The sequence below is a fragment of the Diplodia seriata genome, assembly GCF_021436955.1.
Source record: "Diplodia seriata strain FDS-637 chromosome Unknown scaffold_1, whole genome shotgun sequence".
NCBI lineage: Eukaryota > Fungi > Ascomycota > Dothideomycetes > Botryosphaeriales > Botryosphaeriaceae > Diplodia > Diplodia seriata.
This window is the reverse complement of record NW_027117308.1, coordinates 3,146,353-3,166,210: the sequence shown is the minus strand read 5'-3', so window position 1 is coordinate 3,166,210 and position 19,858 is coordinate 3,146,353. Positions and strand designations below refer to the sequence as shown.

The 19,858-nt window shown below is 57.0% G+C and overlaps 6 protein-coding genes across 6 annotated transcripts; 3 read left to right on the top strand and 3 right to left on the bottom strand.

Annotated features, from left to right (window-relative positions):
* Positions 1-12: 12 nt before the first annotated feature.
* PRS1 (ribose-phosphate pyrophosphokinase 1) lies at positions 13-1,879 on the top strand (the record flags this gene model as incomplete). The annotated part of the gene is made up of 5 exons (XM_066772423.1): positions 13-145; positions 197-248; positions 303-376; positions 427-1,199; positions 1,253-1,879. 5 exons carry the CDS (start codon positions 13-15, stop codon positions 1,877-1,879), a joined length of 1,659 nt encoding a protein of 552 aa, XP_066637702.1.
* A 3,202-nt stretch (positions 1,880-5,081) lies between these two features.
* Positions 5,082-6,019, bottom strand: GZF3 (GATA zinc finger protein 3; the record flags this gene model as incomplete). The annotated part of the gene is made up of 2 exons (XM_066772422.1): positions 5,082-5,744; positions 5,801-6,019. The coding sequence occupies 2 exons, from the start codon at positions 6,017-6,019 to the stop codon at positions 5,082-5,084; spliced, it is 882 nt and encodes a 293-aa protein (XP_066637701.1).
* A 528-nt stretch (positions 6,020-6,547) lies between these two features.
* Positions 6,548-7,081, bottom strand: SLS55_000914 (uncharacterized protein; the record flags this gene model as incomplete). The annotated part of the gene is made up of 2 exons (XM_066772421.1): positions 6,548-6,814; positions 7,046-7,081. The coding sequence occupies 2 exons, from the start codon at positions 7,079-7,081 to the stop codon at positions 6,548-6,550; spliced, it is 303 nt and encodes a 100-aa protein (XP_066637700.1).
* A 1,302-nt stretch (positions 7,082-8,383) lies between these two features.
* lsb6 (Phosphatidylinositol 4-kinase LSB6) lies at positions 8,384-10,608 on the top strand (the record flags this gene model as incomplete). Its single annotated transcript, XM_066772420.1, has 2 exons — positions 8,384-9,778; positions 9,934-10,608. The coding sequence occupies 2 exons, from the start codon at positions 8,384-8,386 to the stop codon at positions 10,606-10,608; spliced, it is 2,070 nt and encodes a 689-aa protein (XP_066637699.1).
* Positions 10,609-11,683: 1,075 nt separating this feature from the next.
* SLS55_000912 (uncharacterized protein) lies at positions 11,684-15,041 on the top strand (the record flags this gene model as incomplete). Its single annotated transcript, XM_066772419.1, has 2 exons — positions 11,684-12,224; positions 12,280-15,041. 2 exons carry the CDS (start codon positions 11,684-11,686, stop codon positions 15,039-15,041), a joined length of 3,303 nt encoding a protein of 1,100 aa, XP_066637698.1.
* A 1,619-nt stretch (positions 15,042-16,660) lies between these two features.
* Positions 16,661-19,567, bottom strand: MCM3 (MCM DNA helicase complex subunit; the record flags this gene model as incomplete). Its single annotated transcript, XM_066772418.1, has 6 exons — positions 16,661-19,015; positions 19,064-19,169; positions 19,221-19,267; positions 19,319-19,370; positions 19,426-19,444; positions 19,495-19,567. The coding sequence occupies 6 exons, from the start codon at positions 19,565-19,567 to the stop codon at positions 16,661-16,663; spliced, it is 2,652 nt and encodes an 883-aa protein (XP_066637697.1).
* Between the last annotated feature and the right edge of the window lie 291 nt (positions 19,568-19,858).

Below are 19,858 nucleotides of genomic sequence, written 5' to 3'. Positions count from 1 at the left end.
CACCTCGCCACCATGCGCCAGACACAGATCTTCTCGGGTCTATCACACCCGACTCTGGTCGAGGGCATCTGCGACCGATTGGGCCAGCGCCCAGGCAAGGCCGAGCTGCGCAAGTTCAGCAACGGAGAGACCAGCGTGCAGATCCGTCAGTATGAAAGCTGCCGTCTGCCCTGCGCTTGAGCTTACCAGTCACAAGAGTCGTCTGTCCGCGACCAAGATGTCTTCATCGTCCAGAGCGGCAGCTCCAAGTACGTCTTCTCGCCGTGCCCAACCACGTCCGCGCTGCGCTAACGCCGACGCAGGATCAATGACAATGTCATGGAGCTGCTCATCATGATCTCGGCCTGCAAAGGTGGCTCTTCGAAGTCCATCACTGGTACGTGGTGACGCGACTTGAACGCGTGACAGCGCTAATGCGCCCTGCAGCTGTCATGCCCTACTTCCCCTACTCGCGCCAGAGCAAGAAGAAGTCGCACCGTGGTGCCATCACCGCTCGCATGATCGCAAATCTTCTGCACGTTGCAGGCGTCAATCACGTCATCACCATTGATCTTCACGCCTCTCAGATGCAGGGCTTTTTCAAGTGCCCTGTCGACAATCTCGTCGCCGAACCGCTGCTCGCCCGCTGGATCCGCAACAATGTGCCCAGTTGGAGGGACACCGTCGTCGTGTCCAAGAACCCTGGCGGCACGAAGCGTGTTACCAGCTTGGCCGATGCTTTGAAGCTCAGCTTCGGCATTGTCACTACCGATAGGAGACGGCCTGGTCTTGGAGAAGGCCTAAGCTTGCAGGGCAGCGGCATATTCGAAAGGCTCGGCTTGGATGGGACTTACGAGACGGAGGGCCTGATTGAGGAAGAGTTGGATGCAGAGGCCAACATTGCCCCGAACGACACCGTCAAGGTCACACCCAGTGAAGATGTCCTCGAAGACGCTGCCGAAGAGGCTGAGGACGAGGCTGAGGAGAAGAAGGACGAGCCGGCAAAGGGTCGTGGCAGGGCGACCTCTGCCGCTCGCCGACTCAATGGCAATGCGGTCAATGCTGTGCCTTCGAGCCCGCTGGTCAAGTCGACTAGGGCTGAGTCGTTCATTTCTGAAGATGGCCAAGACTCTCCTAGGAAACGCCTCATGCGGACGGCCACAGCCCCGAGTGCGTCTCACTCTCCCGCCGATCCTGCTGCTGATGAGTACACGGATGAGGTAAGTGCCGACAGCTCAGTGAACGACGTTTCGATCCAAGCTAATATGTACAGCGTGCTCGGGACGTCATTCATGGCCGTCTAGTCCATGGTCATATTGTGGACGATGATCATCCTTCCCCTTCCCTGTCGGCTGTTTCTTTCAAAAACAGACCTCAGCGCAGCAACTCGGATGATGATGAGCCTCCGGAGCACATGCTCAACTCCATGATGTCTACCTGCTCTGTTGAGGAGCCTGAGCTTGCACAACCTATGGGTGGCACCCATGATGCCGGTGATACCTCTGAAGCTGAAGAAGAAGACCTCAAGAACCCCGAGCTCGAGACCACAGTCACGCTTGTTGGCAACGTGCGGGATCGTCCTGTTTGCGTCGTCGACGACATGATTGACAAGTCGGGATCGTGGATCGCAGCTGCAGAGACGGTAGTGAAGCGTGGTGGCGCTACCAAGGTGTACTGCATGGCAACGCACGGACTCTTTGGTGGTGACTGCCTTGAGGAGATGGAGGCCTGCGAGTGCATCGAGCGCATCGTGGTCACCAACTCGTTCCCCATCCCTGAAGAGAAGAAGGCTAGCTGCAGCAAACTCACCATCATCCCTGTCGAGAGTCTGCTTGCCGAGGCTATTCGCAGGAATCACCATGGCGAGAGCATGTCGCAGCTTTTCTTGCACGGATGGTAAGCGATGGAGTAAGTTGATTTCATGCATAAATCTCGGAGCTTTTCGGTTTGGCAAAGGTTGGGCAAATGGCCGATCTGCATGGGCGTACATGGATCAAATGAGAAGCAGTCTGGTTCGTATCTTCACTTTTTTCATTCTCAAAACTGGCTGGGAAACCCGAGGTGCCGGGAGATACGACTTACAGGCTGGAGGAGAAAAGGTCTGCTCACATATTAGCGTTGGCGCTATGGCGTTATGTTTTCGGTTGCTTCTGCAGGCTACGGAGAGGGAATCCTCCATTGAGTCTACGAGGGTCGTCCATGTAAACGCTCTCATGAATCACGAATTTCCGCCGACCAGGTTTTGACCGGCCGGCAACCCACCTTTTCCCCTGCTCTTTTCCTTTTCAGTTTTCTTTTCCCTCTTCTCGGCAACGAGAACACAAACATTACCCAACGATGCAGGACTTCGGGTCCTGCAGGGGCCTTCCGCTCTTACCACAAGAGCAACAGGTCCCTAACGGAGCGTTGGTAGAGCAAACAAACCCCGCGTCCTTCTCTCTTGCTTCTTGATTGAGGCGAGAGGGGAAGATGCGGGCTTCGGGAACAGAAGGCGTCTCGTTCAGGGAGTAACATCTCATATGGACGAGGCGCAAGAGAACCTCCCGTACAGACATACATCATTCGAAACCTTTCTCCCATAAGAATAAAAGAAAAATGATGGGAGATTCTTACCACGTCATCTCATCTAGGTTCCTTTAATTTCAGACTTTTTTGTTGTGATGACGGTCGGTCGGTCTGGTCTGGGCTGGACTGCGCTCTGTCTTTGTTCTCTCTCTCTCTCTCCAACTCAGGTGGAATGCAAAAGTGTCTTTCATGCGGAACCGTCTCCGTCTATTATTATCGAATTCTACGCCCCGATCCAGGCCCCGAGGCGCCAAGGGTAATCCCGCCATTTCATCCATTCCTCCTCCCTCGCGTTGTTGGATTCTTCTTTTTCTTCTGGCGCGTGCGCGCACAAACACGCACACATGAGCGGAGATGATTCCGAGTTTAAGATTTTCGGGAATCCCATGAAATGATGCGAAACCGCTTCGTCGGGAGAAAGAGAGAGGGGGCGGCAGTGTTGTGGTAATTTCCGAAGGGGAGTTTTTTTTTTTTTTTTGGCACGCTGTCATATGCCAAGGATGATGGAGGAGGAGACAAGCAGCGGCAAAAGGGAAGAAAAAGAACAAGAATTCGTTGTCTGTTCCGTTACCGTCGTCGATGCGAGGGGGAAAAGAAAAAGGCGGGCGGGCGGGCGGCGTATGTAACGGCGGCGGGGCGGCCAATGAGCGAAGCGGCGATGTTGATGATGATGATGATGAGCAGTAGCAACGGGCAGAGGACGATCAAAACGTCATATCTATCCTTTTCGAAAGGAGAAGAGGAGAAAAGAGATGTAGGAAGCAAAAAGTAGTACAGAGCACATACACATCGTAGTACCTAGTATTCCCGCGCCCCTCCACTCCCTCCTTCATTCCTTCCCGTCGTTCCAAAAAACCCGCCTTCCGTTGCCGCTGTGCCGCTGCCGCTGCCGCTGCTTATCGCTACCCGCATCCCTTCCCTATCGCCCGCCTGCGCCTGCGCCAGCGCCAGCCCAGCCCAGCCCAGCCCAGCCCCCCGCAAACATCATTGGTTGGTCCGTGAGAGAATACAAATTAGTGGGGAAATCGATCACAGCTCACACACACAACTGATAAGATTTTTGCTTCCGGCTAGGGTAGCTTGAATGGAAAATGAGAGTGAGGGGAAGGAAGAGGAAGAGAGCTGATTGCGATAGCCATCGATAGCACTGATAAGTGACTAGTCGGTAATACATAGTGGCATTATAGCTGATAAGAGAAAAGAAAAAACAAAACACGAAAATAGGGATCGACTGAGCTGATTCGGTGATGATCGCAACCGCCGCCGAGCCCGCCGCCGAGGTCGTCGCCCATTTCCTACTTTGGTTGAGGTGGTCGCGCGTGAGTAAGCGATTGCCGATTGCCGATTGAAAGATTACTGGCTTACAGGATGAAAAAAATGGCGCGGATCTGTTGAGAGCCTGGCTGTTGTGAGACATGATGCAATATTCGATAGATAAGGGTAGCAGCGATTCCTCTGTTCCTCCCACATCCACGTCGAAGGCACCTTCTGGATTAGATAGGGCAGTGTCACATCACAATCGAAACGGTCAAAGGAAAACGAACGTCATCGGACCAGAGAGCAACCTTGGTTCTTCATGCGCTTTTGATTATTACTTTTTTTCCTTCTCGCTTTCAGCTGCTGCCCATCTCCGCGCGCAAGTCCTGAGCATGTCGGGAAGGCAGGAGCTGTACTGCGACAGTGACAGCTGTTTGTCCCATTTGCCATGCTAGCTAGCCCCCTCTCCTCTCGCCTCAAACCCCGAGGTATCAAGAAAAAAAAAAGAGGATCGACTACTTGTTGAGGCGGACGAGAGAGAGAGCAAAAAAAAATGAAGAGCGAGAAAGCAAAGGAAAAACTGCAAATGTAGACGCCAGCAATGGACTTTTGGAAAAAGTGATTCCTTATCCCGATAATCATTGTACCTCGATTGAAAGGTCAGAAGTACTCGCAGTCCTGTAGAAAGAAAATTTTTGTTTTTACCCGCCGCGCGTTAAGAGCATAAGGTGGACAGGAAAGCCCATGTTTGAAAGGCCCCCCCGAACTTGGTCGCGCATTCAAGAGAACCGGTGGAGAGGAAGAGGCGTCCCGGTGGTCCACCGTGTCGATTGTGGGGAGATTTTCTCATTCCTTCGTGGTGCAAAGAAGCAGTTACGATCTGAGGAGGCCGGCAAGGCGGGTTGATCGGGAGGAAAGAAACCGTGAGTTGGATTCAGTACCCGGATCTTTGGCGTGAGATGATAAGGCCGCAGTCATAGTACTACGGCGGGATATCAGACATTAGGGTAATTTATACTGTTTTCGTGCAGCTGGGCTTCCCGCAGACCCAACACCATCGCGCAGGGAAGGACCGCGAAACTGTTTTGGAGTTGGACTGCTAGAGGAGGCGGGAACGCGGCAAAGCTCCATTGGAGGACGCCGCTGGATTCCCAGACGGATGGACAGCAGCAGCGCAGGCAGGGACGTAAAAGACATCGTCAGGAGGTATCGCTCTGTAAGGAAAAAAGACAACGGCAAAGTGTTGTGTGAGAGAATGAAAAGGTAGCCGAATGCCGGACTCAGTTCGATTGCGAGGGGGTCGATAAGGGCGTCGACGCCGCGCTCTCGTCAACAATGTCGGACAGGCGCATTCTCTTTTGGCGAGGGCCCTCACCCCTGTACTCGGCCAGCTCAGCCTCCAGCTCGTCGACACGGCGTTTCAGCTCGGCCTCGCGGGCGTGCGAATCTTCGAGATCCTGCTGCAAGCGCTTGTCATGGTCGCGGACGTGAGCCTCGTCCTGGCGTGCGCGCTGCTCGCTTTGCTCAAGCTCTGTGACGCGGCCCCGGAACAGGTCGTTGATGACCTCCAGCTCGCTGACGCGTGTCTTGAGCGCGGTATTGGTGGTAGCCAGGCCGTCGTACGACATGGGCGGCTCCAGGTGCGAGCCGTTTACCGAGGAAGCTGACGGAGAGGGCTGGCGATGGGGCATGAAGGAGGGAAGCGAGGGCGAGTGGAACTCATGGCCGTTGAGCGTCACGCCGTCGAACATGTGCTGCGGAGCAATGTTGGAGGGGTGGTGGTGGCCCAGGCTGGGAGTGCCGGTGCGCGACAGCGGCGAAGTCGAGCGCTCGGATGCGCCGGACGAGACCTTCTGCGCCCGGCGGTGGTTGGAGAGGGCGTCGACGGGCGGCGTGCCGGCGGCCGCGCGGACTTGATCGAGGCCATTGTCGTGCTGCTGCTGCTTCGCGCGCGGAGTGAGCAGGGCGCGAGAGGAAGAGCGCAGGCGACGAGACTTACCTTCTTCTTGGGGCCCTGGCCGGACGTCTTGACGCGGTTGCGGCTCTTGATCACATCGGTCTTGAGGCTTATCGGGCGCGGGCGGCCGTGCAGCTTCAGGAACAGGCCGCAGGCGTTGCACAGCACGGAGCCGACCTCATCGCGGCGCCAGAGCGGGGTGGTGCTGGTGGTGCAGTTCTGGCAGATGGGCTGTTGGTTGTTGTCAGCGAGCGTGGCCATGTCGAGGTGGGCGGTGGTGGGTGTTGAGCGATAAGCTGGATAAGGAACGGGCAGGGCGAGAGAGTTTTCACACTGGCTGGAACACCACTCAGGCCCGGGTCCATGCACCCGCTGCCGACAGACACGCCGCCCACCATCACACGTACTCACCGGGTTCTGCCCGCCAGACGTGGCCGGGGCACTCGTCGCGTAGGTCATGCTGTGCGAAGCGGCATTCGGGGGCCTGTGAGGGAGAGGGAGTCAGCGCTGCGGTCCGCAGGTCTTTGTTGTCGCGCGCCAGGGTGGAGCTCGGGGCCGTTATCAGTGATGATGCGCCAGGGTTTTATCGCGAGCTCTCGCTCTGCCCAACCCCTCTGCGATTGGCACGCGTCCGCCGCTCCGGCTGCCAGCACGCGCACCCCCAATTGCCGGCGCCTGGTGCATCTGTGCCCGGCTCTGGCGCCCACACCGCGGCCGGTGCGACGCGTCCGCCCCGGATCCAATCACCCTCGACCAAGCGACACACAAAAATAAAAAATAAATATCCACCTACCGGCTGCTGATGTTCGGCGACGACGTCGACGACGCCGCCAGCGACGCCAGCGACGACACGCCGGGCAGCTGGATGCCCGGGCTGGTCCCCCGGTGCAGCTGCTGCGGCGGCGGCAGGTGGGCACCGGACTGGGACGCTGCCGACGATGGCCGCGAGATGGTCAGGCCGATCGACGGCAGCGACGGCCGCTCGTCCAGGGCCGGGGCCGTGTTGAAGGGAGCGAGGTCGCGCGGCGACGGCGGGCGGTTGTGGTAGTGCAGGTTCTCAATGGCCACGGGCCGGTTGAGCAACGAGATGGCGAGTGTGGAAGCCGTGGTTGCGGTGGAGGGGAAAACGCGTGCAAGCGCTTCCCGGCAGGCTCAAAGCAGGTCGTAAAGGCGTGGATGGGAGGATGTCTGCGGGCGCGAGACGGCACAAAGGAGCGACGGGCGGTGGATTAGGTAGAGAGCGTGTAGGGCAGTTCGCTTGGTGCTAAAGGAAGGTAGATACTGCACTTGATGAATGCCAAAGAGACGCAGGTACGGGAGCATGGACACAGGGGTAGGCAGGGATGGTCGCCAGCGCTAATATTAGATTGAAGCTGACCGTGCATCCGGCATGCTGTTGAGCGCGTTGTCGCACAAAGATGGCCGCGCTGGTGGATCTGCGCCGTGGTGTTTACCGCGAGCATTGGCTGTGATCTGCCCCTCAGCATGATCTGAAGGCTTGCCGAGTCGTCCAACGCACCGCGAGCCAGCGCAGGGCTGAGAGGCCGGAGCAGAGCCAAGTTCTCCAGACCGGCAAGAAACGACCGTGTGATCGCGGGCGCCCGGCGCCAATCGATAGATTCTCACGCTCAGGGGTACAGTAGCTCCACCGTTTCAAATTGCCTTCCGGGACTCGCAGCTACTCCATATTCTCTCGTGTCACGAGCACCACAACGCCCGGCGATCCTCGGTCTTTTGCGCCGCCCACACAGGAGCCCGCTGTTGCTAAGACGACCTCAATGCCAGCGCCCGCCTGGACGCCGTGGCACGCACAAGTGAGCCTGCGGCCGTGTCTCAGCCTCCTGAAAAGCAAAAAGGTTGGAGCTTCTGCGTCCGCGCTCGGACGCGGCCAGGGAGTCTGATAAGAGAGATAGTGCTGGCCTCCCGCATTGGGGCGGCACAGATGCTGAACGGGAACATGGCCAACGGCAGGGCACGCAGCCCGAAATGAACGCTCCCGAAGCGACGATTGCCGACTCGCCGAGCTCGAATCGTCTGTGTCGCCATTGGCGCGTGTTCATTAGACATGCTCGTACTTCAACGGGGGGCGTTCCTGCCGCGGGACGAGGGGCTGATCATTGCGGATGATGAGCCAAAGGGAGGGGGCAGTCTCGCCAATTGCCTGCCCGCGTGCCCGCCGGCGCGAAACGCTGCCAGCACGGGCCGTTGCGCAATGTCGAGTGCATATGCCCAGTCGGGGGAGGCGGGATGCTCGGTGTCGAGGCGACGGCGCGCTGGACCTGCGGGCGGCGCGGTGCGGCGTCGTTGCAGAGGTGTTCACGCGTGATGCTGGGGGAGGCTGAGAGCCGAGCTTACGACGGGGATCGTCCGGGGGAGATTATTTGATAACAAAGCGCGTCGAGGTCGGATAGTCGGGAGTCGCGTCCAAGCGCAAAGGCCCCTGAGCCGGTCTGGCGCCAAGGCGGCGGGCGATTGGCCAGGCGCAGCGGCCACGTTTTGTTTGCGGCCACCGTCACAAGCCGCTCGTCATACCTCCGTGGCCGGGTGAGCTGTGCGGCGGGCGAGCCTCAGCCCGCAAGCACACATGCCACCAAACCACCGTATTCCCTCGCAGTGACCTCCACCATGGCTAAAGGCCGGCCGCCCACCTCTGGATACGCCCGCATCGCCCAGGCCGAGGAGGAGGAGGACATCTTCGACGACTCCGAGGACGAGGACCTCCACCGCGGCCAGAGCTCCCTTTCCGGCCGCTATGCTCCCATTCAGCCTCATCGCCACGCGCGCATGACCCCGGGCTCCGGCTCTCCCCCACGACGCAAGCCCGGCGGACGCATTCGCAGCAATTCCGGCGTCGACATCAAGGCCATCAACGCGCGGCTGGAGAGATGGGCAGACGAGATCGCCTCCAAGTTCAAGATCAAGAAGGGCCGCGGCAAGGCACAGCGCGAAGATGACGAGCCGGAAATACACCACTCGGTCTTCCAAGCCCCGGACTGGATCCGCCCTGCCACCGCCGAGACATTGGCCAAGGACTACGACATGTCCCATCCTGACCGCTTGACCAAGATCGAGTTCGATGATATTGTCGAGGGTGTCCGCACCGCCATCGAGCTCGGCACCCACCCCAAACTAATCACCCAGGGCAGCTCTGGAAGCTACTTTGCCCGCAACCCAGACGGCAAGGTGGTAGGCGTCTTCAAGCCCAAGGACGAGGAGCCCTACGCCTCCAGAAATCCCAAGTGGACCAAATGGATTCACCGCAATCTGTTCCCCTTCGCATTTGGCCGAGCTTGCCTGATCCCTAACCTTAGCTACGTGTCCGAAGCCGCAGCCTACGTGCTCGATACCCAGCTCCGAACCAACATCGTCCCTTACACCGAAGTTGTCGGCTTATCTTCCAAATCCTTCTACTACGACTTCTGGGAGAGACGGGCATACTACAGGAAGAAGAAGCCGCTGCCGGAGAAGCTTGGAAGCTTTCAGGTCTTTTTGAAAGGCTTCAAGGATGCCACCCTGTTTCTGAAAGAGCACCCTTGGCCGGATCAGCACAACACCGCGCTCCGAGAAGCTCCTGCCCGACGGAAGAAGAGAAGATGGGCTGAGGATTGCAGGCCGAGCGGTCCAGCATCAGATGACGAGGACGACGATCGGCCCCCGACTGCCGACGAGACGCAAGTTCGGCGAGGCTTTTGGACGGAGCGTTTGCAGCAGTCTTTCCGCGAGCAGCTAGAGAGGTTGGTCATTTTGGACTACATAATGAGGAATACGGATCGAGGCTTGGACAACTGGATGATCAGGATTGACCCAAAGACGGAGGAGGCCACCATCGTGGCTGAACCGCCGAAAGACCGCCGCGCAAACGGTTCCACAGATGAACCGTACAAGCGGCAGGAACAGATGGTCGCAACCAGCAGATCAGGGACGCCGGCGAACGTGCCGCCTTCCAAAGATGACGATCCTCAGGTGTCACTCGGGGCTATTGACAACAGCCTGTCATGGCCATGGAAGCACCCAGACGCCGTAAGTTATCAAAGTTGTTGTTTGAAGCGCGGACTAACAGTGATCAGTGGCGAAGTTATCCTTTCGGTTGGCTGTTTTTGCCAGTGTCCTTGATTGGACATCCATTCTCCGAGGCAACTCGTCGACACTTCCTACCCTTGCTTACGTCGACACAGTGGTGGACCGAGACTACGCTTGCATTGAGAAGATGCTTCAGCCAGGACGCCGACTTCAAGGAGCGCATGTTTGCTCGGCAAATGGCAGTCATGAAAGGCCAGGCGTGGAACGTCGTCGAGACGCTCAAGACACCTGATCACGGCCCATTGGAACTCACTCGCAGGGCGAGGGTATGTGTGTGGGACGATGTGGTGGATATTCCGGTCGCGGTTCCGTTGCAGCGTCCGTCGGCAGAGATGCGGCGTCAGACCGAGGAGCTCGCAGCCCACGACGAAACGGAAGAAATGGACATCAGCAACGCCCTGGCATCGTCGGCTCCTAACCCTCATTTCGACCTACTCGGGCTGGAATCGCCTCCACGAAGCAACCCGTTCAACATGTCAAGGCAGTCCAGCAACATGAACATTCAGGAGGCGTCGCGGCCGCCAGTCAGCCTCAAGTCTCGGATGAGCTACGATGGGCCGCGCCGTAGCATACCGACTAGCCCGGTGCAGCCGAAGAAGCGGCGGTTTTCGTTCACGATCCGGCGGAATAGCGGGCCGCTTGGGTTGGAAGACGATGAAGGTGATCTTGGATATGCGGCAGCAGACGACATGGACGGGCACACGAAGCGGGTGATTGTGGAACGGTTGGAAATGGTCAAGTCCAAGAACCCGCTGTTCACGTGGTGTTGATGGGAGTGTTTGGTTTCCTTGTCGTCTCGGGCCTTTCCCTTCTTTGGTTCCCTTAGAGGAGCATAAGCGGCATTTTTGGGGTTCTTATCATGAAGAAAGTTGTATACCTACGGCTGGGAAAATGAACTAAAAACTTGTATGGCTTTATAGGCGAAGGCGGGTCCAAGGCAGCTTCTGTGTAGTATAGGGTATTCAGAAAACAGGCGCACAAGACGGATTCAGGCTCTCTATTCGACTCTGCATAGCGCGGACAATGGGACATCTGGGTTGCGTTTGACCAGAAGTGGTGTGCGGATTCGTGAACTTGGATGGACGTCATGGATCAAGTGGTGGTGTCCTCGAGTTCCTGCACTATGCTCGATCGGGCTAGCGCGGGTGGACTCGAACGATGGGCAACAGCGCCGGCGACGCTCGACGGTGACGCGAGCCACATCAACCAGCCTTCTCCAGCGATCCCCAGTTCTCACGCCATGATCCGGGGGAACTAGTGGGTCCCCTCCTCATCACCGCTCGCTCGCTTGACCCGTTGCCAGCTCGCGCGAACATGATAATCCACTCCCAAATCGCCGCCCCAGCTCCCGACCCGCCACCGCGCTGACCGACGCCCACCTCGTCCACTCTGTTTTTGTTCGAAATCCAAGCCAAATCTGGCCTATCCTGTAGGAAGTAAGTTGTGTGCCGCTGTGTGCCCGGACCTGTGTGTAGACTCGACGAGGAAGAGAGAATTCGAAATGAATCCGGCGCAGCTTTTAAATCCCAAGGCTTTCAAGAAGGGTGAGCATCTTTTTCTAGCACTCCTTTTGTTCGTTCCCAGCTCTATCGGGGCTTGGTTCAGTTTCTGCGCCTCTTCTGGTTCTGCTTCCGCTCATGCCTTTTTTGGCTACCCTCTCGACCATCACATGCTGCCTGGAATGCTCTAATCTCGTCCACTTCACATTGCAACAAATATATAGCCATCTTGGCACTGGCCGGGCTTCTTTTTCTTCATCCTCAGCCTCTTCACCCAACCCTCCCACTCCTCCACACTTACCTTTCTTCCCTTCCACTCCACCACCTCATCGTCTTCTTACCTACCATGGACGCGATGGATACGATCCGCGATCCGTCCGTCACTGATCTCCTTGAACACCTACCTGAGCCTGTGTCACCTCGCTCGCCGTCACCTCACTCGTTGGCGGAAGATGACCAACTGACACCTTCATCTCAAGCTCAAGCTCAAGCACAAGCCTCCTCACGGGCCTCCTCGCAAGGTGCCAGCAGTAGCACCTCCAACGCCTCACGACTTGCGTCGCCTGCTCATGACCCGCGGGCATTATTGAATCCCAAGGCTGCCGCCAAGCGTGGCCGTACCGAGTCCACCCAACCCGGAGATGCGCCTGCAGAGGAGCCGACCGAGGAAGCTGTTGGCATGGGCTCTTTGATTGAGCGCATGCATGGTGTGCAGCATCGTGCGGACCAGCCCATCAAGAAGCAAAGGCGCGACCCTGCAGATGAGCAAGCCGACAGCAAGACTACATTCGAAGGCGCCGGTAAAGGCACCGTTCTTGGAGAGTACGTCAACGACCAAAAGAAGCTTGGAGCGCAGGAATCGTCCTCGGTTGTGGACCTCACTGCTGGTATGTTGCGCTTATTCGAACATGGGGTATTTGCAAGCAGCTAATGATGTTGTAGATGACGACGATGATGTCGTCCTCGTCAAAGACAACGGTGACCATGAGGTGTGTCTGGGTAAAATTCAAGATGCTCTCATCTCGGTCTGCATGATTCCGTCCCCGCTGCCTTCCGGGTTCCAAGGTTCTGTCAACCAATGGCCTGCCTTCAAGGTATCTCTTCGCCGGAGACCCGCAGCCGCGGATAGGCTGATCACAGTCACCGACCCTTGCGGCCGCGACTTTGCTTATGTCCACGCTAGCCTGGCCATAGGACTGTCGCACTTGATGGATAACAAGCTTTTGAAGCTAAGGATTGATGCCCGCTTAGATTCTCGGAGGAGAAAGCCCGGCGAGAATGCGGGATCTGCAGTCTCCATGCAGTTGCCGCTAAACATCCATCTCTTTGCGCCGCGCAAGTTTGCCAAGGACATCGGCCGGTTCCTTAGCCACAGCTCAAGGCAGATTTGGCTTCGCGATCCCACTATCAACATCAGAGGCATTCCCTACGATAACCCACAGGCCATCAAGAGTACAGTTCCACGCGTGCAACCTGGTCCAAGCAACAGTCAGCCTGGATATGGATTCGTGGCCCGGTCGGTCGAGGAGATTCGCTCAGATGTCATCAGCATGTTCGACTCTCTGACCAAGTCAGATGATATCCCTGCGATGCAGCAGCCCGATATCATCGTTACGAATCTTCTCCCGCATCAGACTCAAGCTCTGCACTTCATGACCTCCCGCGAGGCGGAAGACGCGGAAGACAAGGGTTCCTTGTGGAAGTCGAAGTTACGGGCTAACGGCGAGCGATACTACTACAATATCATCAGCGGACAAGAGACTCGCACCCAGCCGCCTCCGACTCGCGGCGGGATACTGGCCGACATGATGGGTCTAGGCAAGACTCTGAGCATCCTGTCCCTCGTTGCTACGACAATGAAAGACGCTTCGGAGTTCGCCTCGAAGATGCCACCGCAATTACCTGGATCACAGCAGCTCATCAAGTGCAATTCCAAGGCAACCTTGCTTATCTGCCCCGTGAGCACCGTGGCCAACTGGCAGGAGCAGGTTAAGACACACGTCAAGGCGGAGGCCATGTCATACTACATCTACCATGGCCCCAACAGGATTGTCGATCCCAAGGAGCTCGCCGGCTACGACCTCGTCATTTCGACCTACAGCGTTGTTGCAACCGAGCACGATAAGGCGGCTTCGAAGAAGCCTCTGGCACTCATCAACTGGTTTCGCATCGTTCTGGATGAAGCTCATATGATTCGTAGTGCTGCTACGAAGCAGTCGGTTGCTACATGTGCATTATTGGCACAGCGTAGATGGGCTGTCACTGGCACCCCGGTTCAGAATCGCTTAGATGATCTGGGCGCGCTGATTAAGTTCTTGAGGATTAAGCCGTTTGATGACAAGGGCGGCTTTGCGCAGTACATCCTCACTCCCTTCAAGAATGCTGACCCGGAGATCCTTCCTAAGTTGCGTATTCTCGTAGACTCGATTACTCTACGCCGCCTTAAGGACAGGATCGACCTTCCGCCCCGGTACGACCAATTGGTTCGTCTCAACTTCTCCTCAGAGGAGCGTAGGCTGTACGACTTTTTTGCCAAGGATACGGCTGCGCGCATGGCTTCGATTACAGCCGGCAGAGACAAGCTGGCCAAGAACCAGATGGGCCATATTCTCCGTGCCATTGGCCGCCTTCGCATGATCTGCGCCCACGGCGCCGAGCTTCTAAGCAATGACGATATGAAGCTTACAGAGGGCCTTTCGCTCGACAATGCGATTGAACTCGGCGATGATGATGACGATGGAGAGAAGCCGGCCATTTCTAAGGAACAGGCATACGACATGCTGCACCTCCTCCGCGAAAGCGACATGCACCACTGCGGCATCTGCGACCAAGCCATCATCGGAACGAACTTTACCGCCACCGCCGCTCCCGACACCTCTTCCGACGACGACAGCGACGTCAAGAAAGACACCATCATCGGCTTCATGACGCCCTGCTACCAAATCGTCTGCCCCACCTGCCTCGACGAGTTCAAACAGCGCATGAAGCGGCGCGCCGCTCCCGACTGTTACATGTACTGCCCGCTCTGCGACGCCTACGTGCGCCAATCCATCTTCGCGCTCTCGAAGGAAGAAGCCGACCGCGACGAAGCGGCGCGGCAGCGCGTGCGCAGCAACCCGCGCCTCGCCAAGCAACTCGGCCGCTACGGCGGGCCGCACACCAAGGTGAAGGTCCTGATCGAGAACCTGCTGGAGAGCAAGGCGTGGAGCGACGCGCACCCGACCGAGGCGCCGATCAAGAGCGTCGTCTTCTCCGGCTGGACGTCGTACCTCGACCTCATCTCCATCGCGCTCGAGGACAAGGGGCTGCGCTACGCCCGGCTCGACGGCACCATGTCGCGCAAGAAGCGCACCGCCGCGCTCGACGCGTTCCGCGACGACCACTCGGTGCAGGTCATGCTCATCTCCATCACCGCGGGCGGGCTCGGGCTCAACCTGACGTCGGCGTCGCGGGCGTACGTCATGGAGCCGCAGTACAACCCCGCGGCCGAGGCGCAGGCGGTCGACCGCGTGCACCGGCTGGGCCAAACGAGGGAGGTGACCATCACGCGCTTCGTCATGAACGACAGCTTCGAGGAGAAGATGCTCGAGCTGCAGAAGAAGAAGAAGGACCTCGCGGACCTGAGCATGAACAGGAACGCGAAGCTGGACAAAGAGGAGGCGGCGAAGAAGAGGTTGGCGGATCTGAGGAGCCTCTTTCGCTGAGGGAGGGAGAGAGAGAGAGGGGCATGTGGATCTTCCATATACGTGCCTCTTCTTCGCATGCCTCCCATCGCTGGTCTTTTTTCAATCAAATCATCAGCGAACTAGAAGGGAAAGGAAGCGAGAAGCAAATGATAGCGAACAGCGGAGAGCTTTACTGCGGCTCTGCTCTGCTCTGCTCTGCAACCGCCCGCCACCCAACAACCGAAGCCCTCAGCAGGGCAGAGGCGTAGGTACAAACGCGCCTGCAACCTTGCATACCACACCTCCTCCTCTTCTTCCCTCCCTCCTCTTTTCTTTTCCATGCAGCCTTTTCACCACCCCACCAGCGAGAGGACAAGCATACATGCATAGACGACAACGGCACTTTCACACATACACCAACCACCATAATCAACACATCCAAGCGATACGGACAGCAGCAACCCCGCAGACGGGTGGCTGAACTCTTTCGACCTCCTCAGCATTCCCGCAGCTTTCTCCCGTCGTCGGTTCTTGACTCCCGTCCGACGGAAAGCTCGCCCGGGAAAGTGCCTGATATAGTTCGATCCTTGCTTCTTTCTTTCCTTTCTTTCTTTTTTTTTTTTCGATCTTTGCTTCACTCGGTTCTTGGTATACATACGTACGTACACACGGCATGGCGTGGCATGGCGTGGCATTCAGCGGCGGCGGTGAGGGGGGAAGGGGAGAGGGCGTCAAACTCGGAAAAGGAGAGAAGACTTTTTTTCGGATAGACGGACGGACGGACGGGCGGAATGCGTGACAATTAGCATGGTTTTTTCATCGTGGCTTTGGTTTTATCTTCTCTTCTTCTCTTTGCCTTTTGGAGGGTGCGGTGCGGTCCTCTCTAGTCTGCTTTTCTACTTCTACTTTTGATTCTCTCTCTGCTCACCACCGTACACATACATACATTTTCTTTCTCTCTCTTTCTTTTCCAAGGGGGAAGGAAGAAGAAGAGGACGAGGAAAAAGTTGCTTTTTACATCCGGCGGCGGAAATTCTAGATGATTAATCAAGACATTGTACGTTCTAATAAGATCTGATCGACTCAATACAAGATCCGGACGTTGATGTGAATTATAAATGCGCACATTTACGTGCGGATCTTGTGTTCCACTGCGTAGAAAGATTGGTCGGTGGGGTTAGAAGGCCCAATTCTTCTGTCACCTGCTATGCTGGCATGGGCGTTTTCTCCCCACCCCTTCTCATCCACGCGTTCGCACGCACGAAAACAACAATCACCATCATCAAGCCGTCGAGTCGAGGAATTGGGAATCTTTTCGAATTGTTCGTCGCAGCTGTCTGTCCGAAGCTCCGTATGGATGCATGCATGCAAGATTGCAAACGAGCCTGCCTACGTAGAGACCATCATCTCATCTCATCTCACCACTTCCCTCGCCCATTGAAAAAAAAAAAAGGAAAAGGCATGCAAAAACCCCATCCATCATCCATCATCCATCTCTCAAACACCACCTCCAGCCCAACGAAGGTTGGAAAAAAAATGAGAGAAAAAAAGAAAAGAACGCCCACCAATTTTCCTTCCCCTCCCTCCCCCACACCATACCACACCATACCACACCACGACGACCGACAACAGAAGAAGAAAAAGAAAAAAAAAAGTATCTAAATCTTATACACAATCCCCCCCGAAAACATGACCTTATTCCGCTCACTCAACACCTCCAACGCGGCCTCTGCCTCCGGCAGCGCGAACGGCGCCTCTCCTCCACGCAAGCGAGCGTTGACGGCCGCGACGAGCGGCTCGACGTCGGCGGCGTCGTTGGCGAAGAGGGGCCCGTCGATGAGCTGGCCGAGGGCGGTTTGGAAGGCTTGGATGCGCTGGGGCGCGATGTTGTTGTCGCCTTCTTCTTGCGATTCGTCTTGTTGTTGGCTCTGTGATTGGGTGGTGCCGAGGAGTTGGGAAGCGGGTTGGGACGAGCCGATGGACATTTGGGAGGAGGAGGAGGCGTTGTTGTTGTTGTTGTTGTTTTGGCGGGTGCTGCGGGTGCCGCGCGGGGTGGCGGTGTAGAGGTCTTCGTCGTCGTCGTCGTCGGCACCCGCGGCTGCGGTGGTGGTGCCGTTGGTGGCGCCGTTGGTGGAGACGCGGGTGCTGCGGGTGGATGGGCCCGCTGTTCTTTGGTTGCGAGGCGTGAGGTTTTCTCTTGTTTGCTGCGTGTTGTCGTCGTCGTCGTCCGAGTCGGACGAGTCGGTTGACATGGCGTCGTCGGCCCTGCTGACCTTCCTCCTCTTCCTTCGCTCGTCCGCGACGACTTCCTTGAACAAGGCGAAGCGTAGGATCGCCTCAGCCACCTCGGCGTCCTTCTGTTCGACACGGTTGGACAATCTCGCCTTGGCGTGTGCGGTGGCGAGACGGATGAGGGTTTCGAGGGTACGAGCAGTCATGGGGGAGGTCTTGCGCTGGTTGCTCTCCATCTCATCATTGCGGAGTGCAGAGTAAGTGGTGACAATGTGGTTGGCGGCTCCTGTAGTCAAGACAGGCTTGATACGAGATTTCGCGTACTGGATGTACTTCTTGACGAAAGGTATGCTCAGGACTTCAGTGCGCCGAGCAGAGCCCCTGCCAACGGTCACATTGACACCGGCGTGAAGCATGATGTTGAACTTCTCGTACATCTCAGTCGGGCGGTTAGCATCCGCATCCTCGTCAAGGCCAACACCGAGCATCTGGTTGCCCTGCTCACGGACAGGTGCACCCTCCTCGGTACCGGGCTGCCTGTAACGGTGCATACGCAGAACGTGCTCCGAGACTTGGCGGTCCCTGACATCCTCAATGTCGTCTGTAACAACGAAGAGCAAATCGAAACGGGAGAGGAGAGAGTCGGGGAGCGCGATGTTCCTGTGGGGATCCTTGTGCGTATCGTACTGTCCGTAAATCGGGTTTGCTGCGGCAATGACACTGCAACGAGCGTTCAGAGACGTGTGGATTCCGGCTTTGGCGATTGTGACGGTCTGCTGTTCCATGACTTCGTGGATTGCAACACGATCGACATCGCTCATCTTGTCAAACTCGTCAATACACACCACACCGCGATCACCGAGGACCATGGCACCGGCCTCCAGACGACGCTCGCCCGTTTCCTTGTCCTGAGTGACTGCGGCCGTCAAACCAACGCCAGATGATCCCCTACCAGTCGTGGCGATTGCCAGGGGCGCAGTGTTCAGGACGAAGCGCAGGAGCTGCGACTTTGCAGTCGAGGGATCACCAACCATGAGGATGTTGATATCTCCTCTCAGATGGGTGCCGTTATCCAGGTTCTTCTCCATACCTCCCAGAAGCATGAGCAGGATCGCCTTCTTGATGTAATCGTGACCGTGAATGCTGGGCGCCAGGGATTGCGAAAGGAGGTCGAAGACCTTCTTGTGCTTGGAGATTTTGTTGATGTTGCGGATATCGGTGTCGGTAATGGTAGCCTGCGCAATGCCGCCGCCCGACTTGGAGGAAAGCAGGATGATGTTGTTGGCCAGTATGAGAGTGCGGAAAGTAGAGCTGGCATTCTGAGCGTTGCGGTTTCCGAGAGATCTGTAGACACCAACGAGCTGGATTCTGTCACCGGGCTTGACACGGTCGACCAGGTCGTCGTCGAGGATAACGTCAACGCCACGAGGCAGCTGGCCTGCAGGAGCTCGCTCAGGCATTTCTTGGATTGAGATGGTCTGATGGTCGCGGTATGTGCTGTAGCCGTACTCGGTGATCAACGGGTTGCCATCATCGTCCTCGGTGGGATAGACAGAAGTGCTCGCGGCACCCATTGTCATAGTCTGGTCCCTGTATTCTCTGAACTGAAATATCGACTTGGCTTCGTTCCAGTGCACCGACTTGACGACCTTGGGGCGCACGAGCGAGCACTTTGTGACGATACCCTCGAGGGAGACCATGTGGTTGAGGTGCTGGGAGCTGAGGGTGCGGGGGTTGCAGGAGAATTCGCCAAAGCTTCCGACGAATGCGCAGTAGTAGACCTACACGGATCAGTATTGCAGAGACTCATCATATCAAAGTCAACTCACCACATCGTCGGCAGATTCTTTGGAAGGGCGGTTGGGCAAGGCGGCGACAATGTTTTTCAAGGCATTGTCGAATGCGAAGGTCCAGTCGTGTGGCTGGTTGAGGAGACTGCTAAAGTCAGTACCAGTCTCTAACTGCGGCCAGCGCTGGTCGACTCACCCGTCGGCCATCTCCCTGTTGTGTGCTCTGATCTCATCCAAGCTAACCTGCGCTCCTGTCAGCGCTTGGTGTCTTGTATAACGGTATAAGCCTCTTACAATTAATCTTCTCAGACCGCGGTTCAGCATAAGAATGACATCGGTGCGGTAGCTACGGCGGCATTGTCAGCGGCAGCCAAAAGTCGGACTGAAGCAGCGATTCGTACGTTCGTGCGCGGGGGTCATCTAGAAGCAATTAGTTGCAGGCCACGACTAGTGAGCAGGAACAGACGTACTAGGATCCAAGAACTCTTCAGCAGCTCTGATGCGGTCGCGCACCGCCTCGTCTCTCAGCGCAATGCCGTCCATTGTGCGGTAAGGCTCGGATGTATGGGATGAAATGGGGGTTGAGAGAAGATAAAGACGGCTGCAGCACCCGGGCGACGGATTCGAGCGGGGTTGTGTGGGGTATCAAAGGGCGAGGCCGAGTGGTGTTGGTGGTTGAGCGCAGCGGGCGAGCGACATGTTTTGCGCGGCCTAACAAGCGACCGGACGCGCGACGCGTCAAGCAGCAAAGAGCACATCGCGCGACGCGTCTTAGCGCCTTGGCACCATTACACTTCCAACCCAGGCCTAGCGCTCTTTTCTTCCCCACCTCAC